At 40.6% G+C, this 16,833-nt stretch overlaps 1 protein-coding gene across 5 annotated transcripts in view; it reads right to left on the reverse strand.

The window, feature by feature from the left end:
- LOC117960400 (regulating synaptic membrane exocytosis protein 3-like) overlaps positions 1 to 15,378 on the reverse strand; it is a 139,315-nt gene extending 123,937 nt beyond the window's left edge. Inside the window, exons 1-2 of one of the 5 annotated variants that reach the window (XM_034898283.1) lie at positions 14,557 to 15,378; positions 8,491 to 8,565 (exon numbers count right to left, since the gene is read on the reverse strand). In XM_034898283.1, the coding sequence (XP_034754174.1) occupies positions 8,491 to 8,565; positions 14,557 to 14,717 (236 nt within the window). In that variant the 5' untranslated portion in view covers positions 14,718 to 15,378. The remainder of the gene's footprint in view (positions 1 to 8,490; positions 8,566 to 14,556) is intronic. The other 4 variants (XM_034898278.1, XM_034898279.1, XM_034898280.1 and 1 more) reach the window with 4 other exon arrangements.
- Between the last annotated feature and the right edge of the window lie 1,455 nt (positions 15,379 to 16,833).

The raw sequence follows: 16,833 nt of genomic DNA on the forward strand, positions 1-16,833 counted from the left end.
GAGAGAGAGAGAGAGAGAGAGAGAGAGAAGAGGGACAGATGGAGAGAGCACCAGAGCCAACAGCAGAGCTAAGTGGGTAGTGTGCTCCCCAGACAGCGCTCCATATGGCCTGGCAACGCCATACACAGCCAGGCAGCACAAACACACACATATACACAGCGTGTATACTCACAGACACACACACAGCATGTATACTCACAGAGACACACACATAACATATATACAAACACACACACCGATAACACAAACAATCACACATGAACCCACACATACACAAAGCTCGGTCTGAGGGAAATGCCACCCCCCACTCTTTAAAAAAATGTCAAAACATCCAATGTGATATATTGGTGGGCCTGTAACATGTATTCTATAATTCTAATTGCATTATTTTAATAATTGCGGGTTCTTGTTTAACCGCAATTAATTGCTAACATTAGCTTAGAGCTGGAAAATTATATAATACTGTACTATTGTCAATTTTATGTTCATTGTAGACAAAAATACAATGTTTTATGATAATAAAGAGGCGTGGTTTACTTCATCGGCTGTGTGCTTGTTATTATTGTGTTATTACATTTTCTGGGTCAAATAACAGAGATAAATTACCAATTACCAAGACTGGGATTCATTCAAAACTTTATTTAGTTTGGAAAGTAATAAATAAGAGACAATTCTATTGTCAATCGCATTTATTTCTCAGACAAAATAGTTTATAATTTCAATAAAAAATGTTTTATGTGTATTTATACATACATCTATATATTTAATGACCTATATATTGGTTTTCTCTTTTTTAATCCCCTTAGTATTAAGGGTGTCTTATCAATTGTGACATGTACTGTAAAAACTATGCTACTTTACTTTCCTAAGAATCTTATTTGAAAAGGAGTGCTTGTTTTACAAGCGGTAGGGCTGTGCAATGAATCGAATATTGATCTTAATTTCAATTTCGGCTCCAAACAATCACAAAACAAAACCTCCCCTTTGTCTGCTTTGCCCGCCCAGAGAATTTGGCCCCCCCATGAGAGAGAGACATCATGGCTTTTAAATGAGCAAAGTGGCTTTTGGTCAAGGCTACACCCCCAGCCTCCACCTTTAAACCCCCCCTCCTCAAAAGCTGATTCTGCACCCGGGCTGAATTTTGGGAATGAGACTTCAGATACAGTATTAGGGGACCACTAAGGTCTATATAAAAGATACTTCAGATACAGTATTAGGGGACCACTAAGGTCTATATAAAAGAGACTTCAGATACAGTATTAGGGGACCACTAAGGTCTATATAAAAGAGACTTCAGATACAGTATTAGGGGACCACTAAGGTCTATATAAAAGAGAATTCAGATACAGTATTAGGGGATCACTATGGTCTATATTAAAGAGACTTCAGATACAGTATTAGGGGACCACAAAGGTCTATAGAAAAAGAGACTTCAGATACAGTATTAGGGGACCACTATGGTCTAAGAGACTTCAGATACAGTATTAGGGGACCACAAAGGTCTATAGAAAAAGAGACTTCCGATACAGTATTAGGGGACCACTAAGGTATATATAAAAGAGACTTCAGATACAGTATTAGGGGACCACTATGGTCTATATTAAAGAGACTTCAGATACAGTATTAGGGGACCACAAAGGTCTAAAGAAAAAGAGACTTCAGATACAGTATTAGGGGACCACTATGGTCTAAGAGACTTCAGATACAGTATTAGGGGACCACAAAGGTCTATAGAAAAAGAGACTTCCGATACAGTATTAGGGGACCACTAAGGTCTATATAAAAGAGACTTCAGATACAGTATTAGGGGACCACTAAGGTCTATATAAAAGAGACTTCAGATACAGTATTAGGGGACCACTAAGGTCTATATAAAAGCATCCAAGAGACAGGAGATCAAAGACTCCATCTCCAGCATTCCATCACACCCCAGTGAGCATAACATATTTACAGACCTGTTGAAAAGGTCAGCGAGGCGGCCAAGCGGATGCCAGACCGAGTGCATCCCCAACAACATCCTGCGCAAACTGGTAAACTCAAAGTGTGTGCCAGATATTGGCGACATCTGAAATTGCAACGGACTCGAAGAATACCCACAGTCAACACCTGCGTCTGTGTCAGACTGAACAAGACTAACAGTGTGTGTACCTTTTTCCAACGGCAGAACTGGAACTGAGCTTGACAGTTTTTTCAATTTTCTTTCCGAAACAAGTGATGCGACAATCACGGCATACACAAGTATAAACACTTCTGCCTTAAGAAGTGGTTTGACAACACATCAGAATAACTACTTCATTTCAAGCATACTGAACCCTTAAACTGTAATGGATGTTTACAACAATCAGTTTGGGTAGTAATGTTAGTGTGCATCTTAATTTTTTTCTCTCCCAAGTAAGTTTGGCAAAGTTTGGCCTGGGTTTTTGTTTAAAATCTGCATGGTTCGTGCTCCATCAGACTTTAATACAATATCGCTGTGTTCCCAAATCTTACCAATCACTTTTTTTTTTCAAAAATAAGACCCACATTGAACATAAACATCATCAATGTGTAAACGCTCTGCATGTATATACTCTACGCTGTGTGATTGAAAAATGTTTGGTTCTTACCATCAAGTCATACAAATCCCATTCATTCCTACAGACTATGCAAAATATGTGGTTGTAAACAAAACAAAAAGAATGAAATGTGTCTTCCCCAGTAAAAATGGAACTCTCTCAAGCATACAGAAATGAGTAAATGAGTGTGTGTCAAGTCCCTTTTCATTCAGGATAAAAAGACCAGGATAACACCCGATCCCTGAAGGAAGTGAGGAAGTCACTTCTCGCAAATCCCAGGGATCAATGAGGTTACTACGGGGCTGCTGGGCCATCGCCATGGTACCCTGCTTTCAAGGGACACCTGGCCAATCACACTAGTGATGTGAAGTGTAAACACATTTGTACTGCAGTACATTCAGTGTTTCCCATGCATAGCTTCCACTTGGGCGCACCGCCCAGCTGGATTGAGACCCGCCCAGGTAGATACAATTCCAATTACAATGTTTTCCGTATCAACAATGTATTTTTGACAGCGCACACAGACCAGCCGCCTCGACCCCCCCCCCCGTGTGAGGTCGCGCTCCGCATGCATCCGCATCTCCTCTACTCCACATATTTATGATGGAGTTACTGGAGCTAACTGCTAACAAAGCTAATTGTTGCTACCTGAGCCTTCCGTTTTTGTTCTCCGTGCCTGAATCCATGTACTCATGGACTTAAGCCTGAATAAAAGTTATTAACTTGGCTGTAAAAGTTTTAAACTACAACTCAGAGTTGTATGAATGATCGTCAGATAAGATCTTAAGGATTGCAACAAGGACATGTAGCTATGGTAGCCAGTGTGTTTACGATCCCCAAAATACGGAATAAAACTAAAAATGAACAAGGATACAGACAACAAAGAAACTTTTTTTTTTACTTTAGATAGACAAAGTTCATCTAACCAACCAGATTTAATTGACAAAGTACATCACGGCTACACTTCATCTGTACCTGTATCCTTTGTGTATCTTTTAGTCTGATATGTTTAATATGTAAATAGTAATTTATTTTGAAAGCATCTGTTAATGTGTTGTAGCCTAGTCAATGTTTTCAGTAAATAGTACCACCAGGTAAATTCTCAACCTGTGGGAAAACACTGGCATCCATGTCGACTTTACAGAATAAAAGCGTGGGGTTAACTGTGCAGACAGGGCTGGTTGGAGGGAGGGACAGGGGTGGAGCGATGACAATCCTCATGTAAAAAGCAATGACACTGACCTGACCAGCTTGTTGTTGTGATATTTTCAATATCAACAATATTTTTTACCCATCATTTGTACTTGATGGATACTGCCACATGTATGTAATGCTCCCACAACATGTAATTATTTCAGTATAGGGGTGTCACAAAATGTTCAAGTATAGCATGCCAAATCAAAAATCTAAATATACCATATTTCTTGCCACTTATACAATACACACAATAGTACAAGGAGTGTTCTCAAAATCTACGATTTGATTTGATTTTCAGTTTTAAGGTAAGGATTTGATTACTTTTACGATTTAAACATATTATTTTTCAACAGTGACAACAATTCCACAATAAAAACCTAGAAGGCAGGCAACAACTGTTTGACTTTCCCAGAGTTTACGATGTGCAGTTGAATACACCATTAGTTTAACGAGGCGCACATGAAGGCATTATGAAATACTGTCGGAGCCCACATCTTTTACCTTCTAATTAACACAACAATTGTCAACAATGGACCTTCAAGAGAACATACACGTGTTGAATTACTAATAAAAAGTTGTATTGCATAAGAAAAATGCTCTTTTAAAAAGCATTCAGTAACACAAGGTCATTGATAACACACATTGTAAACTAGTGCTATTATCATGACAGCTGAAGGATTACATGTTCCACTACAGATTAAAAAACGTCTACAACTCTTGGATTTATTGAAACCCCCCAAGAGATCAACTGAAAAGTACACAGTGGTCAAGTTCTGAACAAGCCATTTTCTCTTACAGGGCTTTCAGATTGCAAGCAGCTCAATCCACAGCTAACCAAAAGTCTATTCTGTCTCTACTGAGCCTATCAACCTGACAAACGTTTGGCAAGAACTGACCATTAGCAGCCAAGGTTTCCCTGCCCACTTTATTTCCTACAGACGTTACAAAAATTCTGTGAATAAACATTATGCCTTAAGAAATACACAATGAACAGTTGATGTCTGCCATCCAGGGTTTCCCTTTTCACTCACTAAAATGAGTACAGTAATGATAAAGATGATAATGTCCTTCATTGTGAGATTATACTGATATAAAGAAATGTGGATCGGGTAACAAGTCGCTCATTCCCAGCTAACAATGCTAACCTTATTTGCTCAGTAGAGGACCATGTCTCACCAACAACAAGTCAAAACTTCACAATTAACACAATAGATGCCACATAATCTTTGTTCTTTAATTTGATGACAGTAACCAACTCACACTTGAAAAACAAATAATAATAATAATAATAATGTGGGGAATACTGACCAGAAAGTCAAAGGCTGCATAATGTTAAACTGGGCCCATATTGTGGGATTCCTCAGAGAAGCAGATGTGCTCCAGCTGACTTACTCTGTAATCCCACCCCACTCTCTGATCCAACAACATGCACACACTCCAACACACATAGAGTGCACACAGAGAGAACATAAACAAGAGTTATCCTTTGATCGTTGTGCGGCAGAAAAAAAGGCATTACTGTCTGCAGAGGTCACTGCAAAGGAAAACGCATGGAAACTTGCATTTTGACGTGCAAATAATCCAGCGGGGACGGAGATGCTCATATAACCTCAAAGAGTGAAAACGACAGTCAATTCAAGTCCATATTAACAACCACTGATCAAACAACCAGACTTTGCACACACACACACACACACACACACACACACACACACAGTGACGAAGGAAAAACTATCACTGAGCTGAGCCAGACCAACCCATCAAGCATCCAATCCCCACTAATTGGAGACGAGATGTGAGGCATTATATTCAGTGAATGCACCTGCATTCTCAGTGTGATGTTGCCAAGCATGCTAAGGCAGAGAAGCGTTCCGCTATTTGCAAGTTTAGAGGACCACCGAAGTTCATGGTATATTTCCCAATGCAAATTTTCAATTGAAAGTTTACTTTAAATAATAACCTCAATGTCAGTCAAAATGACCTAAACTTTATGATATAGCTATAGCTGATATGTTATGCTCATCTACTGTATTTCAACTTTGTTTCTGACAAATTGTATTTTTTCTGTTTAGAATGTCTAACAGCATGTTATACTACAGTACCCCTGATTCTGTATAGACAGGCAATGTCCTTTCGTATCCGGTGGACCCCATGGGACCTTATTTCAGAAGAAATATGTAAGGTAGTGAACGGGCTGAGACCAAAACTTTTTTGATCCCATTTGAATTAAGCCATAATTTACAGATTAGATGTTCGTCAATTCAAAAGATAATTTTGCAAGTCGAGAAATTCTTAGTTTTCATAGAATGGTTGAATTATAAGACTACACACTTCAATGTTGCATGGGTGACATCTTGCTGAAGCTACGTTGCCTGTGTCTCATGGACGCAATCACAATCTTTAATACTTTCATATTTCAACACTTTTGTTATTGTTATCTTGGAGACCTAATTTACCTGTTGGGCCGCAGACTAAAAGAAAATGACACCACCCACACTAGCTGTCAGTCCAACCGGCGGTGAGATGTTGCTGTTTGTAATGTTAGATTTGGTTTATCAAAGACGCAATCAAAGCAACACAGGACAGAAAATAAGTCCAGCAGAAAAATTAGGTCGGACCACCATGTTCCCTAGGGCTGAACAATTATCATTTTCAAATCAAAATTATGATTTGAAAGAATGTGATTATCTAATCGTGAAGACCGTGATTAATCGCATGTGAATATGTAGCTGAATGTTTTGTGTAACATTTGGTTTACCATTTTTTATTCCACAGCAGAAACAGAAAGGTTGGACCTCTGTGTTAACCTATTTATCTTCAAACGTCACAGTTATGGCTAATGATAGAAATTAACAAGTTTGCCAGTTTAACAAATTTCTGTGATTTAAATCAATGGCTATTTGTCTACCCTGAAGTGATTTTTGTGTAAGCTAGACGTTGCGTTGATTAGTTCTATAAAGGTGATGCCAGTGTTCAAGTTCTATAAGTTCAGTAACTACCATAAAGTCAACTTTGGGATGTTTGCTGCTCAGAACTGGACTTCTCTACTAAAGAATGTATTTTTCACAATCCTGTATTAACTCATGATTGTGTTGTGCAAACTTGGAAAAAAGAATTTACTGTACAGGTGGATACTTTTACTACTTTTACTTTTACATTTAGCTAGCTTGAGTAATATCATGCTGTAGCTCATCTATGGAGTGATAATAACGTTTCAACGTAATGTAAATGAAGACTAAAACCTGGGCAGGCAGCCTATAAAATAACTAAACTGTGGGCACAAATCTTTAATGACGACGTCAACTTTAGTGAACTTTTGCAAGAAATCAATTGCAAGCTGTCTCGACCATTGTGACCTTTGAGGGAAAAGTGGGCTAAAGTTGAAAACAAAGTTTATTGTTAGCATAGATTTTGTATACAACCCTGCCCCCCCAGATAACAAAAGTTTCACAAAAGAAGACGATATTTAGACAGTTAAGAGACAAGAGTCCACGACAAACAGCTTCTTCCCCTGAATAAGCTATATTGTCCAGGAAGCAACCAATTGAGCTCTCTAAGCTAGCTAGCTAGCAGTTGTGAGTGATAGCACATTCTTGGCAAGCTAGAGTGTGGTTAGCTCTACTGCCATAGTTTTTTTTCTGGCTTTATTACGGGAAATTAGAACTGGTTAGGCTACTTATTTACTATGTTGTTCAATCTAATCATAGATCACAGCGACCATGCTTTGTTCAACTGTTTTCCAAAGCTCATGTGAAGTTCCAGATACATTTGAGAAGAAGTTAAACTGAAGCATGTCACACACACACAGACATGATGGAAGTCATTCCTCCTGCCAGCAGCTTGCCAGGAGAGCCGAGCAAACTGTGTTACACCCAGAGCCTCTGAATCCAGCCTAAGCCAGCAATTCTTCAGAGGAGGCGGACAACATTAGCTAGTCTCAACAGGACTCAACAGTATCTGGACTGGATTCACCACCCTGCCATGTCCATCTTTACAGTGGAAGCTGTACAGTTGTTTTCTGATTAACAACAACTGGAGTATTTGGCGTCACCTTTGACCTTGTGTGTGTGTTTAACAGGGTATTACACCAAAGGTAAAGAAGGGTGTGGCTTGCGTAAATGTGTTTTCATTGACACCAACTGAGGCAAATTTCCAATCCCAATAAATCAAAAAGTCTAAATGAGGTGCCTGTACAATGCCATTCAACTTAAAGTGTCCTCCAAAATTCAACTTTATTTCAGACACACAGGTCTAAATCAGTATACAAATGTGTAAAAAACAGCACACACAAGACAAAAAAAGTTATAGAAATTTAAGTTCATGAGATCAAATTGATTAAAACACAAACATTTGTTCAAGTGTTTCCAAAAGCAAGATGGGTACCTTGTGTAACTATGTGTGGGGTCAGTTAAAGCCATCATAATGAAGTTTTTGATTAAGTTAAGCGACACATATTAATAAAAGGGAAGAACATTACTTGTCACAAACATGTGACTTGGACTTGTTCATCTTGACAGTTTGATCATACAAATTCCATAAGAATTGCTTGAGTTACCCTTGCAAAAGATGGTCACCAGAAAATAAGTTAATTTTTTTTCTGTCGTCAAGGTGTTAAAAAGATTTTACAACAAAACGTGAACAAAAGCAAGTAAAAAACACCCATTTTGAACTTGTTTTATATTCTGTATCGACTAGGTGACATAGAGTTGGGGATTGGAAAACAACTGGGGCCACTCACCGGACGTCATTTTGCTGCTGTGGTTTCTTCTGCCCAACCAGGTTCACTGTTCTTGCTTGGATAGGCTGCTCTTCTCTGAAACACACGGGGTTAGGAAAATGCTGTTAACATAAAACCACTGTTTACTCTCTTCTGGTTTCTGTATTGAGTTTATTTATTTATTTCCAAACTTGTGGCTTGCTAACAGAATTCAGTTAGTGTTCCGTAGGTTTTTTTAGATATTTTTCTGCAAAACAGTATGACAGTCTAGCTTTCTGTAAAAGAGTAAGATCCTTTTTCAAACATTAAAACATCTGCCAATTAGTGTTTGCTAAACCCACCAGACATTTTGATAAACAATCATTTTAGCATCGTAAGAGGCACTTGATTCAAAGTCGACAGAAACAAAATAAAAACTATAAAAAGCCGTTTTGGATTGTCTTTCCTCTTTTCCAACCATCGCAACTCTCGTTTTGGTTGAAATAAACACATAGTTTACAGATTTACACGTGAAAATTTGAAAAACCTCTAGCTGTTTCTGGTTATACAGAATTGTCTTAAATAGGTTTTTAAAAGTCCTATCTCTGTAGGGAGCTTTTCCATAATGTCAATTAGAATTTTAATCTGAGTCTTTCAGTGGCAAAATAAACACTTTTAGTGGACAGAATTGCCGATGCACATTTGCCCCATAAGGTTACATGACACGCTTGATACTGGACCAGTTTCATAACATAGGAAAATATTGTTCAGGTTGAAAAAACCCTAGCATAGAAGCTCAGCACAGCTATGTTGTGTCACCTTAGTTCAAAATTACATTGTAGTCTCTCAACCAAAACAACCAAACCAAAAAAAGGCAAACACTCCAAATACAAACTGACTCTGATCAGTCAGATCACAGAGGAAACTCGAGAGAGGAATCCCCACCAACACCCACACAGTCTACAACTGACATGTATGTGTTTCCTCAATACTGTGGGTACAACTCCCATTAAGAGACACTTTATGCACATTAGGGGTGGTGGTATTTCTTTGTTCCTAATGGATTCTAACCATCATTTGCTGTACTGACTGTTTAAAATCAGTAATGATTGAGGTAATGGTGACATCCCGGGATTACACTGGTAAAGGATACTGTATTACTTACAATATGGACATACTAATGATTGAATGACCATACCAGTGTGTTTGGAAGTTTTAGTCTTGTTGTATAGATCAAATCACCATGATGCTGCGCCAACACAAAAAAAACTTAAATGGAAGTTGATTTATTTAAATTGGAGAGATATGTGTGTATGCCTGTATGTATGTATGTATGTATGTCTGCATATGGTGATTCTGTTGTAATTTTCAGCCATCACTGTAACATTTAGCCTAACAACAGGTAATCATTGAGGCTGACTGAAGGGGAAAATCTAATGGCAATTTTCTGCCAGATATTGCGGGCTACGATTCGATTCACATCTTTTTTTAAGTATAGCTAAAGTTTCATATGGGAAACTGGTCAAACGTGTCATTGAGCATTATAACATGAAACACCATCAAAACTCCTCTATATTCTTATGCAAAGATGAGCACAGACTTGTAGATATGAGTGGTTTTCTTTAAATAAGCATGGGACATTGGACAGTCAAACACAGGACATACATTATTTTTAAAGTTCAATAAAAGATATCAGCACTTTCCTGTAAACCCAAATTTCTGAAATGCCTCAATCCAATGGCAGCATCTACATGTTGCACCTTCTACAATCATCGTAAATAAAGTAAGGAAAAATCCACTGAACAGAGGACATTTCTGTAAACAACCTGTGATATTTAACATTATATTTTTAACATTTTTATTGGGGAAAAAACAGTAAATATAATAATAAATAGAGGAATAAAAATTGGTATACCAAATGTCACACCAAACATTCAGCTACATTTTCACATGCGATTAATCACAGTCTTTAAGATTAAATAATCACATCCTCTCAAATCGTAATTTTGATTTAAAAATAATTAATCGTTCAGCCCTAGTGAACATGGTGGTCCGACCTATCTGAACTTTCTGCTGGACTTATTTCCTGTCCTGTGTTGCTTAGATAGCGTCTTTGACAAACCAAATCTGTTGTTATGAACCAAGACATCTCACCGTTGGTCGGACTGAATGCTACTGTGGGTGGTATCATTTTCTTTTAGTCTTCGGCCCAGGCTAATGTTAGTGAAAGTGTTGGGACATGAAAGCATCAAACATGCATTTTAAAATAATGAAATGAAAGTATATCAATTTGTTCCTCGTCCCCGTTTGCTTAGCGCTGTTAAATTACATGCAAGTGACGCAGGAGTTTTGTACTTCTGCGTCCCATAATTTTGTGACATTATGAATGTACTCCAATACTCCAAATTTTTGTTCTGTACTTGTTGTAACATTTTAGGCATTCATTGGTTTCCATTCACTTCCTTGCTTGGTTCTATATTTCATTATTTTTCCCAACTCACTGCATTTATATAGCACCTTTCTACCTATCCACATACCACTCACATACAGCGATGGTGGCAGAGCTGCCATGCAAAGCAGTGGCCCACTACACTACCATCGGCTCGCTGCTGCTCAGTCAAAAGAAGTCTTGCACTGCCAGACATTAAGGTCTGGCTAGTCCACACCACCTTCCGGGATAAGAGAAAAACGTGCTCTGGTTTATCGGCATTTCTTTAAACCAATCACAATCGTCTTGGGCAGCGCTATCGCCAGACAGAGCAGGAGAAAAAGAGCTCTTACCCGATTGACGATACTGGCGTCTCCTTTCTACAGAAAGTCACAAGATTTGTTGCTAGTCACTTTTTTGCAACACATACACATATATACAGAATACTGACACAGAGTCCACAATTTTTAGTTAGCTCAGATAACAATATTGCAATTTTTGCATCCAAATTATGCATTGGAGATCAGCTATCTTGCTAGTCTACTGTATTTAAGGAAAAACCGATGCAAGCAATAAACGCTCATACACTCCCTTTCACAATGGATGTAGTCCTGTTCATTCATTTAAGGCTGAGGCAAGATCAACACAATAAGGGCACTGACATCAACAAGCTCTCTGTGTAATGAAAATAAGTGATCAATTTCTACACAGAGAGTATGGCTAATATTGACATTGAGTGATTGCAATGCAATGCAAGAATTTCCTTCCACTGAGTTTCTGGTTTCATGAGTCCGGTGCAGTAGGAAGGCCCTCCTACCCAAGCTAAGCTGTGCTTAGATTGTATCAAGGATTTGCAGGTGGAATCCCTATGTTTATAATAGAGTGAGAGAATGCTACTCATTGGTCGTCAATGCTTGGATATATTGCTGCATGCTGAATCGTTACTGCACTGTGTTCCTGTACTCTCCATTTAGGTGACTGGGATTTAGGCCTCTTAAGAGGATTGTGTTTGTTTTCATTTTTATTAAGTCAATGTATTGAAGATAAAAATAAAATATACAAACACAAACTTAAACAGAAAACTTAAACTTACAACAGAAAAACAAAAAGGTTCCTCTGCAACATATTAGCAACAAATAAGCAATTTAAATAATATTATTCATGTTCAATAGGGGTAGGAAGAAGTTGAGAACTTTTCTGGCCCTACCCCCTCTTCCTTTTTATGCATTGTACATAGATAATAGATTCATTTGGCATCCTATCAGAACAAGGACGTTCAACTCAGTCGGCTTGAACAAATCAACCCTTTTGGACAACAATAAGAACAAAATAATCCAAACAGATGAACCAAAAGAACATTAAAACACTCGCCAAATAAGAAATAACCAAACAACCAAAACACTGGTCCATCTCACAGCCATTCAATATTTAGTTTCTGAACAGTTTTTTTAGTTTGACTGAATTGTCAATTTTTTATTAATTATTCCACAGACTAACACCCTTTGTTATTATGCAGTGAAGGTTCAAATTGGTTACTGGAATACTGGTTATTGCTTACTGGAGCTTTTTTTAATATACAGATTCTTATCAATTCAAGTGTGTTTTCTATCACAAAAAACCCTGGTTAGTAGTAGGCAATTGGTGATCATTTGCCCCTTACATAACTTATAACATAATAATAATATAACATAATAGTCTTCAAATCAATCAAATCTTGAAATTTGAATATTTTTAGTTTAATAAATAGTGTGTTCTATCTATGAAGCAAAGATGTAGCAGAGGCATACTATCACTTACAGTTTATCCAACTTTATTTCTGTACATAAAATTCATTTTCATCATGTACCAGTTTACCTCATGATAATTATTGACAGAAGATTATTGTTTCCCCACAATTTATTTACCATGTCCTCATTGTTGTTGTGGCTATATGCCAACAGGGAGGTACTGTATGCATACATATGCTGTGATCCTATACGGTTTCAAAGCAAGCGGACTGATGGTGAGTATATCTCAAAATTCACACAAGAATGTGAGAGTGTATTCTCGGCCTCTCTGCATTACAACCCACACTACCCTACTGCTAGAACACTCACCATGCATGTATTAGTCAACCAGTGCAGCTTTTCAGTGCAGACTGTAAAGACACACACACGCGGACGCATACACCCCGTTTGCCATGGCAATCTCTATTCAAACAGTGATGAGAGGAAACAGTGCTGAAGCCAATATAGGTTAAGACGTGTCTGTGCTGACAACAGCTAGAGTATGATATGAGTGAATCCACGGCTTCTAATACATTACTGAAAATGATGCATATCCACTTAGAGCCGGAGCTATATATTGGACGTTTCCTTCTTTAGATGCAATGAATCGATCTTCCGTTCCAGTGCTGGGCTATCAGTCCGCAAGGAGGGCTTAAAATAGAACAGGGACGTAAAGCTTGAGGAGCGCTTCGCTTAGGTGGGTCGGCCTATCTTTCTATCTGCCCATCTATGCATGCAGCCCCATGCAGACCATGCAGAAAACCTGAGAAAGGCATCGTTTTGATGCCATTCTGGTCCTGGAGTAAAAGGGGTGATGGATGGATGTGGGTTCATTTCTGCACAGTGACAAATATATCTGGAGTAGACAATTCTCCATGCATGTATAGAGGAGGAGGAGGAGGAGGAGGAGGTTTATGCACACAGAGAATATAAGTCACTCTTGGTTCAAAATGACATTACACAGGCACCTTTTCCTCCCCCTGCTATAGGCCTACTGGTTCTATAACAGCCTGTGCGATCTCTGTTGCAAGAGCACTGGCCTACATACAGTGCATACGGCTGGGAAAGGCTCAACCGCACCCCAGAGCTGAGAACAGCAGCTGTTGAGATGGATGCTGCACAGATAAAAGCCAACAGGGAGGGTTTTTTGCTTTTACTAGTCTCAATGCCAAGCTTTATTGAGCTTTTTTTTTTAGCAAATTTATGCTGCATCTATAAATGAAACATCTCTGGTGAAGTCCAAATACTCGCCACTTGTCCAATGCATTGGGGTTGTTGATAATGATTAGGGGGCAAAGTGCAAATGAGAAAGACGTTATTATTTTTCCCCTGAATGGAGTGTGTGATGCTGCTTCTGCTGCTTATGACGGGGCATGGTGACACACCCCTTCACCCTCCCACCATTCCTGTTCTTCTTCCTCACTCCTGAGCAAAGTTACACCTGACCCACCACCACACTCATTAAGCCTCTTACAGGAGAGGAGCAGTGAGAATCTGCAAACTGGAGGTGAACCCTGCGCTACACTGGCCCTTCAATGTTTTCTCTTTCACACAGTTGTAGCCTGCATGGGCCTGTAGTGAGAGAGTGAGTGAGTTCTGTGTGGAGGGAACCAGCAGGATGTACACTCACACACACACACACATACACACACACACACACACACACACAGACACACACACACACAACATATGCATGGTCAGATACAGTGCAGTTATGCTGACACATTTCATCCATATGAGAATGAGAGAACAGAGGTGGATGGACATATAGGAAATAGCCCAGGCCCAGTCTCCCACACTCTCTCTTTCACACAGACACACACATAAGCCAAACACAAACACACACATACACACTTCTCCTGTCTAGCTCTCTCTCTCTCTCTCTCTCTCTCTCTCTCTCTCTCTCCCTCTTACTTTAACATGGCCTCCTCCTTCGCCTCCTCCTCCCGCTGCCGAGCGAGCACAGCCATGATGATCTTCCTCTCATCCTCCGTTAGATGGCTCAGGTCCGGCTCCGGGATAGCCGGGGCTACGGGTGGGCGCGGGCCGCCCCGAGGGCCCACCGAGGCGAACATCTTCCCCAGCACCACCACCGTCTCTCCTTCCCTCCCTCCTACTCCTCCTCGTCTTCCTACTCCTCCTCCTCCTCGCCTCGGTCGGGATCACGGATAGAAAACCCGCTGGCGGAGCCCACGGATCACGACATGGCCCACGGACAAAGCGGCGGTTGGAGAGACTGATGCGGAGTTCCCATGGCGGTGGCGGGGGGCACCCAGGGCGGCGGCGGCGGTGCTGGCTGTGGTAGTAGGAGAAGCGGTGGTGGTAGCGCTTCGGTTCCCGGTGGCCGTTTTCAGGCTCGCTTTCTCCCTCTTGCTGCTCCGCTGTCTTCTCCCCCCACCCCCCTCCCACCGCCCGCCCGCCCGCCTCTCCCCTCCACCACCTCCGCTTTACGGGGAGCCCATGTCTCCGGCGGTCGTGCGGGATGATGGCACACGGGAGCGGGATCTCGGTTCCTTCCTTCAGGCCTGGCAGAGAGGGGGGGGTCCCCTGGAGGCGGCTCAGGTCTCCGCTCGGTCCGTTGGTCTGGCTGTGTGGCTGTGTTGCTGCGGGGCGAGGCGGCGACTTCTTGTTTTCCAGCGCCGCCGCTGATACTGATGCTGCTGCTGCTGTCAGGGAGACGGAACCGTCAATGGGACCGCAGCCTCTCGAGCGCGTTCACTTCTCTTGCGGCGGGAGCGCGCAGCCCTCATTTCAGAATGGGGGGCTCCACTCACTGTTAAGATGCGCGCTCACGCCATCCTACAGCACACTGAGGAAATAAGGGTTCCTCAAAGGTGCATTGTGGGATATAGGACCATGTTAAACTGACGGAAGAATCCCTTATTTTTTTATTTTCCACCTCAAAACGATTGTTAAAATCTAGGCCAATAAGCATATATTAGCCTATATTAGGCCTAGGCTATAGCCAAAATAAGATAATTGTATTATTTGCACAGGTTTTTAAGGGGTAAATTTGGATATATTAACATAATGGGGTTTTAAGGGTTTCAAAAATAACATTGTGCACAGCTGTCAGTTTTCAGAAGTGTTCAGTTACACGTATGTGTGTATAATCTATGCTGTCAAGAGCATGCCAAGCCTGTAGGTGGCAGTGTAACAAGAAGAAAGACCACGTTAGCCAAACAGAAGCCCTAAAATAGAAACAACTGCAATTAATCACTTCCTCTCTCTTCTCTCCCTCACTTCCTCGGCTGCCCAACCGTACGTAGACACCGCCACCGACTTTAGCTGCAAAAAAGTACAGGGAAGCTTTTTGACGCTTTGGCCGCTCTGACGTGGTAGCATTCTCTGTTTGACCGCAGCCACGGGCAATGCAATGACACTAGACTTCTTTTATAAATTACATATATTATGACAGAAATTGTATTTTTAATTGGTTGCAGCTGAGTCTTTCAGCAGTTAGCTTGCTCGTTAGCCGCTGAGCCGTAGCGACGTGCAGGCAGAGCAAGATTAAACCTAGTGATCCGTGCAGGATTGACTGTGAGCGGACCATTAGAGACGATGTGACCGGCAGGTAACGCTAACTGGTCCCTATGTACAAACGTTATAAACGATAGGTAACCTAGTAACGGCAAGTATGAGCTTGTCCTCAGAATTAATGTTTTGGTAGGAATGAAAGTTTACATTGTATGTTTCGCCGGGATCAGCCAGTGGGAAGGACGTCTATATTCTGATTGGCGGCTGGTGTTAGCCTCTGTAGCGCGTCATAGCTCATTACCATAACATTTCTTATTGACGCTCAACTCACTCAAAACGCCCAAAACGCAACGCCCATCGATTTGCCGCTCCTTGCAGCTGAGAGAAGCCGGCTTTCATTGAAAATGAACAACTTCCGGTAACTTTAGATGCTCAAGTCGGTGGAAGTGTGAACGTATGGTAAACCTCCGTTTGTCCAAGGGACTAAGCTGGCGTCCACGAAGCGTAGTTCTTATGGTGCTATTTTAATGCTACAAAGCACTCACCCTCCATTAGCAATCCATTGACATGCCATTCATTTTTGCGCCACTTTGACAGTGAAAAACTTTACATCTGAAGCGTTTAAAGACTCTGTTTGTACATTGTTTATTTCTAAAGAAACACAACTCTGTATGAAAGGCTCCATTGCCTTGTGGCTCATGTTATGGCTCAGCA

This window comes from Etheostoma cragini, chromosome 17, assembly GCF_013103735.1.
Source record: "Etheostoma cragini isolate CJK2018 chromosome 17, CSU_Ecrag_1.0, whole genome shotgun sequence".
Taxonomy (NCBI): domain Eukaryota; kingdom Metazoa; phylum Chordata; class Actinopteri; order Perciformes; family Percidae; genus Etheostoma; species Etheostoma cragini.